The 19,244-nt window shown below is 33.2% G+C and overlaps 2 protein-coding genes and 2 long non-coding RNA genes across 9 annotated transcripts; 2 read left to right on the top strand and 2 right to left on the bottom strand.

Annotated features, from left to right (window-relative positions):
- Nucleotides 1–2,281, bottom strand: LOC126917901 (transmembrane protein 19). Of its 2 annotated transcripts, none has more exons than XM_050725337.1 (6): nt 1,942–2,281; nt 1,741–1,851; nt 1,168–1,455; nt 957–1,061; nt 553–768; nt 1–483 (listed from the first exon to the last, which is right to left on the bottom strand). In XM_050725337.1, the coding sequence occupies exons 1-6, from the start codon at nt 2,090–2,092 to the stop codon at nt 314–316; spliced, it is 1,041 nt and encodes a 346-aa protein (XP_050581294.1). In that variant the 5' UTR covers nt 2,093–2,281; the 3' UTR covers nt 1–313. The 2 variants fall into 2 exon arrangements, with proteins under 2 accessions (XP_050581294.1, XP_050581295.1); XM_050725338.1 differs by having other exon boundaries at nt 1–471; nt 1,942–2,280.
- Nucleotides 2,282–4,274: 1,993 nt separating this feature from the next.
- Nucleotides 4,275–16,697, bottom strand: LOC126917893 (KH domain-containing protein akap-1). Of its 5 annotated transcripts, XM_050725309.1 has the most exons (8): nt 16,501–16,697; nt 10,639–10,805; nt 10,148–10,214; nt 8,032–8,871; nt 7,443–7,955; nt 7,136–7,351; nt 6,937–7,067; nt 4,275–6,796 (listed from the first exon to the last, which is right to left on the bottom strand). In XM_050725309.1, exons 4-8 carry the CDS (start codon nt 8,825–8,827, stop codon nt 6,701–6,703), a joined length of 1,752 nt encoding a protein of 583 aa, XP_050581266.1. In that variant the 5' UTR covers nt 8,828–8,871; nt 10,148–10,214; nt 10,639–10,805; nt 16,501–16,697; the 3' UTR covers nt 4,275–6,700. The 5 variants fall into 5 exon arrangements, with proteins under 5 accessions (XP_050581266.1, XP_050581265.1, XP_050581267.1 ...); XM_050725308.1 differs by lacking the exon at nt 10,148–10,214; XM_050725310.1 differs by lacking the exon at nt 10,639–10,805.
- LOC126917911 (uncharacterized) lies at nt 13,246–14,965 on the top strand. The gene is made up of 2 exons (XR_007711129.1): nt 13,246–13,569; nt 14,045–14,965. It is a non-coding gene; the product is annotated as an uncharacterized LOC126917911 (long non-coding RNA).
- LOC126917914 (uncharacterized) lies at nt 15,541–16,636 on the top strand. Its single transcript, XR_007711132.1, has 2 exons — nt 15,541–15,855; nt 16,038–16,636. It is a non-coding gene; the product is annotated as an uncharacterized LOC126917914 (long non-coding RNA).
- Nucleotides 16,698–19,244: the final 2,547 nt, after the last annotated feature.

Below are 19,244 nucleotides of genomic sequence, written 5' to 3'. Positions count from 1 at the left end.
TATTTTTCTTAATAAGTTTTTATTAAGGTTTAAATTACAATTAAAATTAGATTATATAACTTTTTACAACATAATTTAATATTTTTTAAATACATTTTTGATTTCAAGTCTACTTCCAAAGGATACAACTTTTACATATTTGCTTTTTATAGGTACAAATTATAAGTCATCATATCAAATTTCGTCACGTGTCTTTTATACAAAATAGAGATGTAAAAAATATTCGCCATAAATATACTTCTTTCATGTATATATAGTTGAACATGCAAAAAAATATATATACATCTAATGACATAATTATACATATATTTCCTTAAATACTTAAAATTAATTTTGCAATTTCTGGTAATGTAAGTGCAGTGATAACACTAGATAAAAGATTCACACTGTGATTATCCAAAATTTGTCTACCACATATGTGTTTCACACGCTTTCCAGGACGTTCTACTATTTTCCCTTTCTCATTTATTCCTATGATTAAAACTACAAATTATCAATTTGAATGTAAGTTACATTCATATTCTAAATGACAATATAAAATAGATATCTTACCAGAATATTGCAACATAGCTCCTAAAAATGAGTCTATTACACTACCGAAGAGACCTCCGATTCCTCCAATAATAATAATTGGCCACTGTGGTGCTGCTAATTGCAGTATAACTGTGTCTACAGTTATCAATACTGTTAAATAATAAGATAAACCCACAGTTATACCACCTAGTATAGAAACGAGCAAACCTACCCAGGAAATACCACCATTTGTCCCTACAAATAGATTACCAATGAAATGTAAGATCTTAAACTTGATATAACAATCGTTTAAAGACATTTTTAGATAATGATATCATTAATAAAGACTAGTATTTCCATATTTAGTTGCTTATCTTTGGCTACTTGTCCATTATATTTTCTTCTTATATAAATACAGAACTTTTAGGTTTCAATATTCTTACCTCGTGGAACTCTTTTTAGTGTGGTAATAAGAAAAGGATCTTTAGTACCCACAACTGTCCCAATTTCTGAAGCCCAAGTATCTCCGTTACAGCAAGCGAAAGCTCCTAATAAATTATAATAATTAACAGCAACAAATACATTTTTGAAATTAAGTTTCTAAATTCTAAAATTATTTACTTTGGACATAACATACATTATTGATGAATGTACCTAAGATTCCTACTGACAACCAGGAACTTCTGTAATATTTGTCGAAATCAATTGGGTGCTCTGCACTTCCTACATCCAATAAGTATAAGAGACCTAATTGTGTTGCCATACCACCGTTACATAGCACTTGAATCCAATTTCTTTGACCTCCTTCCTTAAAGTCAGATTCAAACTTTTTCTTCTCTTTGGCACAAAACTTAGTTGCCTTAGTAGAAGAAACAAGGAATATAAAGAGACAAGCCACATGAGAAAAACTGGTAAGTGTCAGAACAAAACCCATAAATAATCCTGCAATACAATATTCCATAGATAGTTTACAATGCAAGTAGAAACTTATTAAACATAAGTTACATAATATAACCACCATATACTTTATTCATAGTTATTTCAATTATTTGCATTTTACATTATATATTTTCAATATTTTTATTGTATGTTAATAATGAACAATATATTCAACCAGTCATATTATATAAACACTAATAATATCAAATAACTTAAATAGAAAATACTTTATTCTGTCTATAAAGTACATTTCTTACATATTGTAAAATTCGAGATAAAGTTTATTACCAAGAATAGCGCCGCTAATATCCACACTCTTTCTTCTCAACCCCCAAAAGGCCATAAAAATTGGTAACACAACTACGATTAGCCATCTCCATGGTGATATGACTAGATTCTCTAAAAAAGAAGGTTATATTTTTCAAAACAATTGGAACGGTACAATGTAAAACAAAAAGTCGTCATACTGCGACTAATTATTTAACATACGTTTAAAGTGATTTCCAGAATCCGAATAAAAAGTCGAATATGCTACATTTATAACCCAAAACACCATAGAAATTGGAATTACACATGCACTAAGAAGTACCGGTACTAATACGTGTGATCGTTGATTCCTGTCAGTTGTTAATGAAATCATAATTGAGATCACAGCCTAAATAATACGCAATACCAAGTAATACTAGGTTTTCTTCAACTGACTTAATAATTAGTGTTGATATATCAAATTACTGATCAATGCAAAAGCTGAAACTCAACCGTAATATATGTAAAATCGTAATTTCTCAATTTCCTTTATCACGCTGGTACCAACTGTAGGACTGTGCATATTTTCTGCTATCACTAGCCATCGGTACAGTTAGAGAAATATTTGTGCATATTCTTGGAAAAGATTCGTGTATTAGAATACCTTCATAAGATAAGATGGGAAATAAGAGTACAATTCAGCGCTGATCTTGAGTAAAGCTTCTTACGTATCTTTATTTTCTTCTATATTTCAATCAGCTATTTTTTCGTTTCATATTCAGTCAACTGAATAAATTATCCGTTATTTAAATCATTCTCTTCCGCTAGAACCAAATGTAATAAATAATACAAAATAATATAACAATTAATGAGAAAGTTTTACTTAAATAAGACTTTTAGTTACCATATTTCTTTAATGATAATATTCTTCTAATAATTGATAATATTCTTAACGAAAGAACAAAAATTGCTTAATGGTTTATTTAAGTATTAGAAATAAATTGCTTTTTTACATCGATTACGGCAAAGCTTCTTTAAGGACAGAAGCAACAATCAGGATACCATAGACAGCTAGCAGTAACCAACAGCAATAAACAGCAATCAGCAACGTTTTTGGAAATGAATATATAATAAAATAAAAAATGAATTATTTACTGTAAAATAATTATACAAAATGCATTTAAAAAGAGTTTCAATAAATCAAAATAGCCTAACAGCATCTTACATTACCCACAAAAATTCAAAAAATGAAATCGGAGAATGAAATAGAATTCGCGAATTTTAAAGAGGAATCGTATAAAAAGGAACACAAAATAGCTTTCAGAAATCTCGAGAAATGATATCAAATTCCAATAATTATCGAGATAATACTACCTTCTGCAAGATTATATTCTCCTGGTACAAAATCGAAGATTTTGACGAAAAATTTCTTCGAAAATCCGAAAGTTTCAACTAAAACAAATTCCTGAAGTATGACGTCAAGTTGCAAGAATTATCAAAATTGTTCCATCTTCTATGTTATTATATTTTTCTGATACAAAATTGCAAAATCGGCCGACAAATTTTCCGAGAAGCCAAAAATTTCAGTTTCGATGTAGAATAAGTTACTTCTGTAAAGGGTTCTATAAAAAAGGAAGTAAATGGATTTTATTAAAATAAATGCATACTTTGTACAGCGAACGAAAGGTTTAACAAAAAACAGATTGACTATATAATATATGTGAATAAAGTTATAAATAAGAATATAAATAAAAACATTGTTATGATTGCTGCTTGCAATCTAAATCGCTGCAGCTTTGTTGGCGCTTGCACGTGTGTGCCGACGAAGAACTAATTAGTTCGAAGGACCATCCTCGTTCGGAGAAAAGAAAACATTGTATGTGGTTGACTATTTAAATAAAACTATTTACGGAATACTGGAAGCTGCTCAGTAATCGTGCCTAATGTTGCGCGTAACTATTCTGTATAAACTATCTTGCGCGAGTGTTCTGACTATTCGATGTATGGATGATTCTAAGTTAACAAAGTTCAACCGTTCGAGCCGTTCTGATTGCTTCGAATGTTTTATAGGTCCTAACGACGAAAAGACGGGAAAAATGGCTTTTGTCTTCGACTTCTCCCTTTCATAGCCAATTTCATGCAGGAGAATTGGGCATAAGCAATGTCGTATTTAATGGACAGTCCGTTTAATAGTCGTTTGGCAACCTTGGAGAATTTCCATAATTGCGTTAGTTTATGGTCACCGAGGACTGTTACGGCCAGGTATACGTATATAGTGGGAAAATCCGTTAACTGTGAGGCCTGAGTTGCTGTAAACCCACACGAATGACAGTTACTCGGAGACCCGACCCGATGGCCAACAGTCGTTAATAACACACCAGTTTGTAACAATCGAAGTATCGAGATCAGATAAGCAGGTAAAATTTTTATATAGGGTAGACAGGATAACATCAACAGACATTCACTTTTCAAGGGGGATAGAAACTTAAACACTAATAAAATTGAACATATTTGTTGCCGTAAATATTTATTGTAAAAAATATAGTAGTATCGCAGGAAGAATAAAGATAGTACAATTAAAATGATGCAAATTTAATGAGAACGCCGAAGATTACATTGAGATATATACAAAATGAGTTTAATTTAATCGATAATGATAAATGAAATCGTAAGAAACAGGAGTAATTGGGTGCTATTGTTGATCGCATGTGCTATATACATGTACGCAACGTAAAAAGTATCCTACTTAGAATTTAAGAGGCTAATATAACAAAATCTTATTATCTGTACTTCTTCTGGTTGGAAGACGTACCAAATAATAAAATATATTTGTATAATTGTTTCGTTGCATACATACGCTTAGAATTGTAACCCTGAAGTAAGAAGATTTCAACGATTTAAAAAAATTCTCTTTCACGATGGTGATACATTGAAGCACATACAGTTTAATAAGCGGCTTAATAAATGTATCCTATGTATATCCCTATACAAATATCTCTATAGTGTTTACGTATCAATAAACTGTAAATATTAACATGTAACAGTATAAAACTGTTTCTCTGCAGCAAACATCACATTTTTTTGCTACTTTTTCTCGATTTTTATCACGCTTAATGGTATTTTATTTCTATGCATAACAAATATGGCTGCGGTTTGTGAAAACACTCAAAAGTAAACCGCAGAACACGTTCTATGATTAAATATAAACAATACACCGTACAATCTATAGAAAAGACTACCAGTCTCTTCGTAATCTGCTCGATAGCAGTACATAATTGAAATGAGATAAACGTTTAAGTAAATAAATATTAAGCGGAATCTTTAGGAAGTAAAAAGGTAACAATTTATACCTGCCGCGATAACCGAAAGCAAAAATTACATAGGAAGAAATTAGTATTATGAAGAAAGCTTCGTAAAAAATGTTTCCTATGTGAAAAAGATATTTGTTTAAACGTTTAATATCTATTCAACGTAATATAGATTATACAATAAGTTACAACGTTAAATATATAGAAAATATCGATAATGAAGTTTTCATTTAATGGCATTAATCCAAATTATTTAACAACACCACCGTGATCGTTTCTTTTGTATTAAATACAGCATGAGAAAAAGAAAAGAAAAAGAGAAGGAATGGAGTATTTATACAACGATTTCATACGATTTAGACAAAATAGGTTTCCTATATAGTTTAATTTACATTTAAAAATTACGTTAGAATAAACAAATTTGACCTGTAGTAAGTAATACAAGTCACACAGAGACGCGAATTTCCCGATTCGTCCAGTGTAGTTATAATGCAATCACTTTTCTCTATTAGTGTTTGATAAGTATAAAATATATAAATTTTTGCTACCTCTGTATATCTTGTCATATTTATCACGTAGAGCTAGCATGTAACCATTGTTTTTTCATTTTCTATTATATAACCATTATATGATGTATTATATAAATATTTTATAAACATACTAGTAATGTTACATTATTTACAAACATATGATTGAAGTCTGCTTAGAGATAGAGAACTTAATAATCCGAAATATTTTCCCTTGCATTTTGTGTTTTTTGCATTTTATTTGAAATCCGAACTTAATGTAACAATTTGGATTTGCACTATTACTTTCATTAAAAAAAAAGGAGAAAAAACCAATAGAAGGACAACTTAATTCCACAAGTTTTTAGAAGTAAAAGTATTGTGTAGCTTTTGCAATTCATGAACATCTATAATTCTCATTCACTGTACTTTACAGAAACGTATATTACACTATCATACCGTAAAATAACTGTTCCTATGTTATAAATCATTTGAATATCATATTAAATGTACAATAAATGTCCCTTTTCTTTCTAATTTCTTATTACTCGAATTAGCCGCTAGAATGTGGCGTTTTATATATACGTATTATATATTGTACATTTGGCATTTAATAAATCTATTGTACCTCTTGACAGCATATAAGTACGGGGAGGAGTGTTTTCTTTTGCTTAATTATCTATTGTCTGTTAAAGTTGATCTAAATCCTTTTTTCCGTCCAGTAACATGATAAATACTATTAAAAAATCCTATTAACCATGCACGTAAAAATGCCACACTCTAAACACAATAGTTTACATTTGTACTTGTTATAAATCATACATGAGGAGTATTTATAAATGCTCGTTAAATATTGTTTATCCTTACATATGTTCATTGATACGTAATGTATTAACAAGAGAATGTATATGCAACATGTCATGTAAATCAATCTAGGTTCAATAAATATGATTCAATAGATTTAATAGATGGCATATCGAACAGGATGTAGAAAACTGCTGGTATTAATAAAAACATTCAAATTAATGATAGAAAGTATCATTTCCTTGGTATTTTTCCTTAATGTATGAAATATGAGAATGAGAATGAATCATATACGCATATAATGACTAAAAAAATTACGTAATCACATATCATCATGGTTTCTTTACAAGTATAGTTATTAAAGACTAAATTCTAATTCATACCTTAAGAGATTAATATACCTTCTTCTGGAATTGTATTTTCTAATGATATGGATTCCGCGAATCCACGAGCTATTAATTCATCGGCGAGGGATATCACCTGCGACGTATAACAAATTTAAGAAACTCATTAATTGGAAAAAATAATTAGTCATGTTATAATAAACTCATACAAATATTTATATTTTTAATCAATAAAAAAACCTTAAAATTTTTTTTACAAAATTAGCGTTTACTTACCCCATGTTTCTGAATATTAAGATAAAGACTAATATATGTGTTTGTATTGATGTAACCTTCTATTTGAGCTTGACCAACAATTCCAGTACACATGTGAACAACTGTACTATAAGCTTCTTGATTCCATTCACCTGTACATAATTAACAATTTATATATGTATATAAAAAATTGCACACGGAAATGTAGGAATGTGCGTACCATCTTTTGGTTGTACATTTGCCACGAATACTTCAATTGCTTGAAACGGTAACAAAAGATAATCTGACCTAATTTTTCTCATTTCTGAACTACTAAACACCCAATAACCTCCGTGATCAACAAGTCGTACTAAATGCTGTTCGCCATGAGGATCTGGTTGTTCGACGTATACTCTGACCCACGTATTATACCATTTTGCAACTAAGATCATACCACCTATAAATTGAATAAAAAAAGAATATTTGAGAACTTTTATTACAGCTAAATGGAAAGAAAAAACAATCGTAAAAATACGATATAAACGTACTAGTAAGTTCATCTGGCGCTGGTGGTGACTCCGTCGTGTTGTATAATTGTGTCATCCTTTCGTCTAAGATCCGTAGGGATGGATAGGTAGGATGAGTAGGAATTTGTACGAATAATCTGTTTGGTTTCACTATGTGACATATAACAACATCATTATTCATACCCTCCACTAATGATAACTGTCTTAATTCAGCAATCCAAGGGCCATGTTCAGGTGCTATTGATGGTGAAATCTGGTGAAGTGTTAACTGTGGAAACTTTTTTTCTGGAAACTTTTGTCGTATCATTTCTAGAGCGACGTTTATTCCTTCTGTAGAACCCTCTATGGCACAAAGTTTTTGGTCTCTCGATATAGGATGACGTTTGAGGACTATGTTTACTTCAGTTTTATGTCGAATATTTTGCAAAAAACATCCATGCCGACCAATTAGTCGTCCAACTAAAGTTTGTGGTATGCTAAATTCATATATCATTGGCATTACAGTGTCCTTTGTATGACCCTTGATACTTCCACCTACAATAAGTATGACATTGTATCAACGATATAACATCCTTAAATATAGATCATTTAATACTCATCCAATGTTTACCTTTTCCACTATCTGTACTCCCTTCACTTCTTGCTTCATCTGTGACACTGCCTTCTAAGACACCAGAAACTGGACTATGGTTAGCAGAATCTCTTTCAGATAATGTTCGAGCCGGTGTTTTAACATTATCTTTCAGTGGCGTGGAAGCAGATGGTTCTTCGCTTGGTAGATAATTACATTCATTGTTTGTATCATTCTCTTCATTCTGATTGACAACTTCTGTTGATTTATTTTCAGGCGCTAACTTTTGTTCTTCTTCCTCAGCGATATTTTCAAATATCTTTAATACTTTATCATCAGAATCAGTGGCTTCTTCCAAAGAGGAAGCACCTCTACTCCTTGCAACCATATCGAAATTGCTTATTATTGGGTTACTACCTAATTGTATTTCCATTTTCGACGAGGTATCTACGAAATTATACCATGCTTCACCGTCATCATTAGGAGGAGTTTTAGAATGCGCAGAAATACACGGTGAGTCAGACTTTTTTTGCGGAATATCTAAATTTTCGCTTGTTTTTCTAGGAGTAGAAACAATCTCTTCTACTCGTTGATTAGAAGGGCTCAATGAACAGACTTCATTAGTTTGTATACCAGAATCATAAAGACTTGAATTAGAATCTGACGAAGCAATTTCCTTTTCCTGTTCAGTAATATTCTCTTTACTGTGACACTTTTTATTTATTCCACCTGGATCAGCTCTGTCTGCTTGACGCCGTTTGTACCACAATAGACCAATTATAAGGGCAAAAGCAGGGAATGTCCACTTTACCATTTGGGTATGAGCAGCAAACATTTTTCCAATCCACCGTAGCTGTTGATACTGGGAACCTTTTTACACTGAAAATAAATATAATGCATAATTAAAACGTTAATACTAATAAGAAATCTAAAAATTGTAAATTAAACATAATGATTATAAACGATAGATTAGAGTGACAAATTATTACTATGCAACAAACTATACAATCATCTAAAATATTGTAATCAGTTTGATAAATTTTATTCTAACACGTGGTACGTAGTACGTTGTTAGCATTACGTATTTTAGCGCGTTATATTTTTAAATTACGATAAAACGGCCACATTACAGCGAGCGCGCAAAGTCGATGAAATTTAATTCTTATTCAGACTCTCGTCTTACTCGGTTTCCTTTGTTAATTACCGTTTCACAAGCGTAACTTCCGGTCACAACTGTATTCGTTCGAATAGCTTAATTAAGAGTACAGACACTGTATACAAACAAACGGCTTGTTCTTCAAATATAAAAAGATTCATTGTCATATCCAATAAAACCAAGATTAAATACTCTCAAAATCTACTCGTTCTTGTACACTTTTAAGATAATACGAGGATTAATATCGAATCTTAGATCACCATTTAATTGTACGTACCGTACAACATCAATTACAATTTAAATACACGCAAAAACATATAAGTTCACTCAATAAATTAATTAACATATATACGCACAAATATGCTACATGCTTATCTATTAACATCTCTTTGAAAATCAAAAAATTTGTAAAAATAACATACGATAAAACAAGTTTTTAATCAGAATTTGAAGTACACTAAGGATATGAAATACAAACAAAAGTTTAATTCATTTTTATTCGAAGGAAAGTTTCAAATAGAATTTAAGTGTAAAGTGAATTTAAATTATAATTTCCGAGACTGCTAGTAAATAAAAAACCGATATGTGAGTTCATTCATTGAATATTTTATCGATCAAAATTTTCATCGTCTCGTGTAATTTTTATCAAATAAAAAGTCGAGTCGATTCGGGCTTTAAAATGTATAGAATGTTCCAAAATATGACACGCTATACGATTGTATCAAAAGACGTGGTTTCTATATCGAATGTACACAACATCCTAATTTTATACTATAAATTCGCTATATACACACACTTCAAAATATATAACACAAATAAAAATTATACAGAATGTTTCAAAAAGAAAACAAGAAAAAATAAAAAAAAAAATAAAAGGGAAATAAACATTGTACATATTGAAAATGTACGTCAATATCCCGTAACATATTCTCATTACATATTATATTCTTAATATTTTTCTTTAAGAAGCTTCTATTTTGCACGAATCGTATCACATACTTTGAGACACTCTGTATAGTGCATTCACCCTCGCTTGATGCAGGCTTGTAGTTCCCATCTGTGATACCTGAAGTTCAGAGAAAGCATCCGAGTCATTTTCACAATTTAATAAAATACTATGGAATTAAACTAGGGAGTGTAACACAAAGAATTTTCAATTTCTCAAAGACAACACATACGATGAATGGATTAGATCGAGCGTAAATTGTAGACATATGCGATGGTAATCTGTTTCTCCCACTTTTACAAAATTTTCTTATATGAAACAATTAGAAGATACAATTTTCATTGCTTCTTCACATTTTTAAAAAAAAATCATACGATATAAAGTAACTTCAGATATAATCTCACGAGTAAATATTTCGCGTTGAATTTAATTAGAATAAATTTCTTCAACTTTTGACGATGAATGAAACATGAATTCGGTATAGTTCCATGGAACTCCAAGGCACCAGGCGAGCAGTCCTACGAAGATCAGATTTACGACTCACCGATATTACGTCCATTCTTATTTCCATCTGTGTTCGATACTTTCACAAAGCCGTTTACTCGCTTGGAAAATGGACGCGCAGGTATACAGACCGGCAAAACGGACGCACAGCTATACAGACCGGCAAAATGAACGAACCAGTGAAAATCAAGAGTTCCGATAGGCGACCTGAAATTAACAAGTCACTATGTCGAAGACACTAGCTTGTAGCACTACTTGCTAGCACGTCTAACGCGGTACTGCGGTGTGTGGAACGCTCACGGCTTTCAGCACGTGGTTACCTCTGGAGGGGGCAGTTCAACTGGAACCGCTAGCAAATGCGCAGACGCGATTACCTTAAGGGGCGTTCACACGATGATGGTACTGATAATGTTTACGAATTCTTTTCCTTTCTATTTTTCCTTTCTTTAATTTTTTATAACGTCAAATCGAGTGAAATTGTAGCAGTGAAATCGTAATTTTAGTATTTAGGTTGGCTTAGAAGTATCGAATATAGAAGAGCAGAATTTAATTTTAGAAAATGGTTTGTTCGTGAGTGAATAGTTACGGAAGCGGTTTGAATTACAGGAGTAACTTATTTCGAAGAATAGCACTGCTAATTTACGCTACTTATTCGCAGATGGAAATGTTACTTTTTATTAAACTATTTATCGAACAGCACGTGTCAAAGTTTTCCAAATATATTATCTATTATTATGGACAATTTGTATCTTCCGATGATAACGATTCGCCTAATAATTTGGCACGATAAGAAATTATAATTTCCTGAATTTTGCGCTGCACAAATAGCGTAATATGCGCGTTGCAGTTATAGAGCGGCGCGTCCATCCTTTTGTACAATATGATTCAGAAAGTTATCCTATGCTGTTTATCGCGGAATCTTCGCCGAAAGTAAAAGGATTAAATTTGACGATGAAACGAAGGAATTGCGCAACGTCGCGTAAAATCGTAAGTTTCTATCATCAGAGCTAGCATAAGATACAGTATCAGGCAAGCGTAGTTCCAACAAGTGCAAACCGGTGACTTTTAAGATATTCAGACTGCCCATAGTAAAAAGATGCTTATTTCCCAATCGAAAAATGTTTCTCGATTTAAAAATACGATAAACCAAGCTGAAACTTGTGAAATGAAAGAAACTCACGTTCCTTTTACTTAATAAAAATACACATGACTAAACATTTTCACTTTTTTAATTAAAATTTTTTGAAATGAGGAAATTTGGAATAGTGAAAATTAGAAATGTGGAGAAACGATTACGCGACACATATGATAGATAATGCGTTTCTTACGTCACGCAGACATTCCGCCAGCATCGATTCGTGTAACGATCGAAAATTTATACTGCTGAACGAATACGATCTACGCTCATTCATGCGTTTCAAATTCCAACGTAAGGCGCGAAGAAAAATTGAACACAGTGCATTTACAAGTGTAGCATATTCGATGGCATATTAGATTTTTGACCTCGACTAAGCTTGAATATTGCACCATTGTGCGAAGACATTTTTGGAAACTGATAGCTATACCACAATTCTATTAATGGTAACTATAGAGTATAGTATTTATAAAATGTCGAAAATGAATGTAATTATAGCGCGCGACTATGATTCATATGGCGATATTAACCATAAATCTGTTAATTGTAACTATGATATAATATTACTATATACTTTTAGTTTAGTTTTTATAAAATTTCGTAAATAACAGCTATAGTAATAAATAGCACGGTGCGTAACTATAATTCATATAATAATTATTGTATAACTATAGCAGTATTTATAACACAGTAATGACAATTTTATTTTTATATATACCAGGCGCTTATAATAGCACGTTATCATCATAATGTCATAGTTACAGTATGGTAATTATATAGTAGTCAGTTAACAAAACGTGGTAACAGATTTTAATATCTTATTGTGTTATCACTATATGTATTATAGTAGTATCGTTGCACTCTGGTATAACACTAGAGTGCAACATCGAGTTAGTAGGAGTATTAATATTGTAATTCACAATTACATTCTAACTATGGTATAGTATAGTTCATAATAAAGTAATAATACAATTTTTGAATTTTTCTATTACGTATAGCAAACTGTCAAACTCTATTATTATTATTCACGCGTTATATATATATATACATATATTTTCTCCTTGGCACAATTTTTTAATGGCATAGCTGATACTATCTAAATCGGTCGTGCACTATCTTGAACTTTTTTACTCGATAACGATACCGATCTTTCGTCTAATTGAAAGTTGTTTTAGAAGCATATAATCCACAGTAACCTTTCTAAGCATCAAACTAGAAAATGGACGAAACACGACTGATATATATATTCACTTCATTATAGAATTTATTACTAATTTCTTGGCAACGTCTGACTGATGTATTACCAGAAATATGTATGAAGTCGCCAAGCAAATGTAGCAGTATCTCTTAATAAATTTCCAAATTTATTATTGGCCGCAGAAACCAAAAGGTCTGCCTATCTACTGGCATTTTTAAATGTATTAAATGCATTAAAAATACACGAGTTTTCATCGAGCGTTAAACATTGTCAAAATCCCTTCGATACGTTACGAGAACTACGATTCATCCGTCGCGAGTACAACAGCCGCATCGTCTTTAACGATAACGGACGTCGAATAACATGAACGAACGAAAGAAACGGTCCGCAAATTATCATAGAAATTTCATCAGGAAGACAACTTCAAAGGCTGCTTAATCTCTTTCGACATACACAGTGTACAAGAAGTAAGAGAGGAGAGATTGGCCAAGGTGAAACAAGAAAACGACTCGAGCTGTTATTCGTGCTGCCCGAAAGAGAGAGGAGGGAGAGAGGAGGTTGGACAAACCGAAAGGAGAAAAAAAGAAAAGTTAAATTAAAATCAAACCGGTAACTGTTGTCCGACGAAGATCGGATCGGTGAGTAGTCGCTCTCTGTCGAGAACTGGGTTACGCGCCACGATTTAACTTCCGAGACAAAATTCTTAGAGAATCCATAAACCACACTAAGGCGTGTATCGATCGTTTCGACAATTCATCAACACATAACTGCCGAACGAACTCTAAGACGTATACGAATAATCCTTTGTCCCCCCCCCCCCCTTTAAATGGTCAAAACCATTGAACACAGGATTAGCCAAGTCTCCAACGCTTCAACAATGAGCAACCTTCTTACCTACATCTTGTTACCTGCATTTACAAACATTTACAAACATTTTGTTCACATTAGCGACTTCTTCAAAGAACATGGAACAGCAATAAAAAGTTGCTCTTTGTTGGTTCGGTGAAGATCCGGCTTATAATACACACTAGACGTTGCTAGTCTATTCGACATGCTTGCTTAATGCCTTTAAAATCAGTTCTGGTTGATTCGAGTTATTAATTTCGAAGACAGATATTATCTCGAACACCCGGATGCGAGGATATCTGGATCGCGGATGTTGTATCTAGGTCCTCTTTGTCATTTCTCCACGATACAACCAAGCCGCGTTTGTAAGATGCTTTCATCTCAAAATAATGCATGCAATCGTGACTATCACATCGCTGACTAAGGAGGAGCGCGCGTCGTAATTACGAATCGAGATGGACGTGCTGTTTGCAAGCGCCACTTAAAATTTCGCGTATTAGTTTTATCAGTGGACAGAGAGGGAGACACCCGTCCACGAGTGGACAGATTTTATCCGGCAAGATCGTTACACACTGGGGACAGTATAGAAATGCAAGAGACGAAGGTGACCGCGACGGTTCAACGTGCTCTTGGAATGTCCAACCTGCACGCGCAGAGAGAACGATGAAGTAACCGAGCATGGGTAACGAGTAACGAGTATTGCGAGGAAGGAGAACGAAAAGAGGAAGAGGAACCTGCGAGAAGAACGATGAAACGTGCAACAAAAAGGGATACAAAAGAGATCCTGCTGCTCGCGTGAAACACGTTTTCGTACGAAACTTTCCTTCTAGCACCCTCTGTAGGAAATGTGCGAATCAATCGTTCGAACAGTTACAGAGTAACGTCCAAATATTTCGGATAAAATTTCAATTTAGGGACGCGCCACGTTACAGATCGAGAATCGATTGAGTAGTACATGCACTCTGTTGCAAAATTGTTGTATCATTACGACGTTACGTAAAAGGAATTGTAGTCGATAACGGACCAAAATTGAAGTACTATTAAGTAAGTGTTAACTGCTACATCGAGATGTAATATTTAAAATGTTGTGGAATATTTACGTTCCGTTATTTATTACTTTATATTATAAATGTATAAAATGTCAAGATACGGATAAAATGTCATAAATAAAATTAAATTCGTTGCATATGTGTTGATTAATCTGTGGCTACCCTTAACCTCCGATTTAATCGAAGACCTGTTAACAACATTTCGTATCGCTATAGATTAGACACTTTGTGTTTACATTGTAACCTATAGTACTGATAATAAATTCATCTATCAGTGAATTCAAGGAAACGTACAAATCTACGTTGTCCAATATAAAACTGACCTTACAGAAATGTTCATTTAGAATTTTGATTAAAATAAATTAAAAAGTATTTTTCAATTTTAGATACTAATTAATATTACAAATTATATAGAAAAAGTGAAATACTACATTCTAACGATAGAACTAGTTGACAGATAAAATACACTTTCATAGTATTTTTATTTATCAATTAATAATATATCGTACAAATGGCAAATTACATTTTGATTAACATATTTTATTTACCGACATACTCAAATTTATATCTGTACCACAGAGTACGTGTTTCAATAATTTATTATCGAGATAAACTCGAATAGCGTCGTAACAATAAATGAAATTTCAATTTTACTTCATACAGGTGGTCACGTGACTACGCTTGATGATTCTAACGTTATACGGAAATAACCTATGCCACATTCAGCGACAACCGCCTTAGGAAGCAACATGATCGGAAAGTGTACGAACGTATCTTAGAAATAGCACGTAACTAAAAGTGACTCCACAGTCTGTTGACCCTTTAAATGTCCGTACACACATGGAGGAACACAACACGCTATAGGTAGTGCAGACAGTATACAGTATCCTACCAAATGGCCTGCTTTCGAAATACTTTATCGATTGTTGTTAATAACTAAACAAGATAATGAAGATACAAAAATGCCGCTACAAGCATCAAACATATAGTTTCTCGGCGGTAACTACACAGTCCTATATGATCTATCAAGTACGCAGATAATATAATTAAATCAATGTACTTTAGCTCATACAATACATTCGTACAAGCTAAGATAAAGTACAACGGTACACGAGACAATCAAACGTATATATATATATATATATATAACATGGGAATTAGTACGCAGAAAGACTTAAGTTTAAGGAATGTATGTATATATAACCTTCCAGAAATACGTTATTTCCAAATGTTGTGTGCGACTAGAAAACTCAATCGCCATACGACGTGTGTCGATATTTCACTGTAAAGAGTGAAACAGTAGACACGCGATTCGTACCATAGAGAAAACGAAGAGGATACCAGGTATAATGAGACAAACCACGTGTTATATATTTAAGTTAGTCAATCGAATTGATATAATATGCCCATATTGTGGTCATCGGAACTCTCGCTACGCACTATAAGGTCACATTCGGTGAAAATAATAACCTTAGTCACCACGTTCGAATCATGTATCGGAATTTAATTGCCCGACAGATAATCGTATTGTCTTAAATGAACACCTATATTAAATACAGACTAGAAACAATTTAGGAACTTTATAAGTTTTATATCACGGTAACTAAAAGATAACAAAGGAAAGCCGCTAGGCGAGTCACAGCAGCACGAGGTTTGCAAAAATGACCGACATACCTGTATAATTACTTGTCAATCGGTCTCTAACTTCTTTTCGAGTTTCTGTACGTATCTATCCAACGATTATAATCAAGTGCCAAGAACACTGAATGATCAACTTCTCTTGAATTTCGAATAAAATCACATCACGCAACCACAATGTTTTTCCTCGCTTACGAGAGACAATATGGCGGTACAAATTCGGGTGCAGCATGTCCGGCATGATACGTAGCGCCATACTGTGGAAAGGAAACGATTCGATATTGGCGCCAAACTACTAACAATTTCAAATTTTCGTGATGACGAAAAATTCAGAAATTCTAGATTCAAACAGTTTAAAAAGTTGATACAGAGATTCTTTATTATATAAAAAAGTAATTTGATGATAAATAGTTAATATTTAGTTTGTAGAAAAAGATGGATAATCGTTATATTGTCATGCACTGCCATCTTGTGACAGAACATTGATATTATTGCAATCACGTGGCGTCATATATCAATAGATAAAGACATATACGTAGTTTCTATATAAATAGTCGTTGGTAATGTAGTTTTCTACAGCTTATGTAGTGTACTGCATACGATAAAAGGATACATTTATGTAAAAGTACAATTGTTTTCGTTAAGATGGCAGACTGTCTGGTTTGAAAACGTGGGAACCTTCAAACATCGCATAATAAAATATGTACAAAACAGAAGTAAATGTATGATAGATTATTCGTAGAAATATTTGTTTTCAACGATAGCATTTTATTAAAAAAGGAACAAATACGTAGAAAGAACATAATAATGATGTGTTTCTGCGACAAAGGAATAATCTTTAATATTGTTTTATATGAAAATTAAAAGCGCGCAAAAATAAATTCAGATACTATTATGTATCTACGTCTATTCAATGAAATATCTTATTTTTAAAAGTGATTTTCTATAAACTCCACGTAGATCATGGGTTTGACCTAGACATAGGATGACCTCGACGTTAAAATGTATACGCATTGGTGACGTATCTTTAACGAGCCCCGCTCTGACTCTACAATGTTTCTAATGTATGCAGACTTCATAGACATTTTATTACCAATTTTACCATAAGAATTATGTGACTTCACATGAAAGAAGTGTACCTCGTGACACTTACATGCATAGACCAAGCGTAAATCCTGGCAAAGGGTGGGTCGACTCTCATAAAAATGTAAATGATAATAGAACGGCGTGTTCTCTATTCTGCATAATATCGACGACGGTATTCTATAACGTGTAATGCAAATGTAGTGGTTATATTGATGAGACAGCGCAGCTCGTGGCTTTAGTAGAATTGAATGATTTTCCCTATGAAAACCTGTACATTGTTATACGAAACATTTATTATTCAATCTTCAAATTTAATAATTAACATTGAACGCCGGCGATATTTGAAATTCTCGGTAAAATTCTATACAACTACGAATATCAATGAAAACGACTGAATGTAAAAAGACATAGAAATTTGTAAAATAAAAGCCAATCTCCTTCGAATGAAAATTTACAAACAACATTTAACAAAACTGATTGTCACATTCGACGTACATTCATCAAATTATCAGATCCGATTATGCGATAGAAGTCAGAGCCTGTAATTTCTCACTGCATAATCCATTCATTGACATCATCAGTTACTAAATTATTATGCAAGAGGGTCCAGTTCGTTAATCAATGCCTACTCAACAACAGATAGGCGAAGAAAAAGATGTTACAAAACAGGGGGATAAATTTGAAAATCGACCGATAGTTTCTAAGCGTGTATACGCGTGTATTGCTCAGAATCTGAAGGTCCTCAGATAATCTATGAGATGGTTTGATCTGGATGTGTGGCGTCGGAACGCAAGGTTACAGCGGTCGTCGGGTCAGCAACACCACGGTCGCCCTCCTCTCACTCTCTCTCTTTCTCCCCGTTCCCTTCCGCGCCTTATCATCCTTCCCTCCCTACGTTCTCCTGCCCTTCCTTCCTTCCTATCGTCTCTCCCCTCGTAACAAGCTATATAGCAAGCCAGCCCTTCCTCTCGGTCTTTCTCCTTTATTTATCCTCGCGTTGTCCGTGTCATGTTGCGCCATCTTCGTTGTATCCGTTGCGCTTCTTATTAATAATTATTACCTACAGAAGTAAGTATTTTTCTCTTTGCCAATTTATCGACATCATTATCGATAATCGTATCAAGCACGAATAGAGATATTCCTGTGATGCCGATTATTACTGTCAATTATTAACCATAGATAGGAACCTTTCTTCCAGTGTACCCATCGGGATTTTTATTAACAAACGTTACAGAAATTACGTATTCGTTTAAATTCAAAACCTGAACATTGAAATTATTTCCTAATAAACAGTGGAAAGGAAATCCTATCTTTTATATATTTCTTCATTTATGAGGAAATTTCTCGTCGTTAAGTACTCGATGTATTTAGACGATACGATATTTACATTCGACCTTGAGTGTCGTTTTAATTTTCCATCAGAGGCATCCAATCTGATTATTGTTGGCTCGCTAGTGCATTTAACCCTGCGATTGTTATCCAATGCGGTAGTAGTCGAGCTGCTTGCAAACAACGCGGTGGAGGGGGTGTCTGGGTCACCCCCTTTCATGTTAGTCTGTCTGGCTGGTTGGCTGGCCGGATACCTTGCTAGGGTTCGCAACCCCAGCTTTCGTACCGGCGTTACATAGCCTATGACACCGAAATACATCGATTGTTTACATCTAATCCACGTGCATCGACCGGCCTATTGATTA

The sequence above is a fragment of the Bombus affinis genome, chromosome 6 (assembly GCF_024516045.1).
Source record: "Bombus affinis isolate iyBomAffi1 chromosome 6, iyBomAffi1.2, whole genome shotgun sequence".
Taxonomy (NCBI): Eukaryota; Metazoa; Arthropoda; class Insecta; order Hymenoptera; family Apidae; genus Bombus; species Bombus affinis.
Note: the sequence above shows the minus strand (reverse complement) of the source record. Positions and strands in the feature narration are given on the sequence as shown.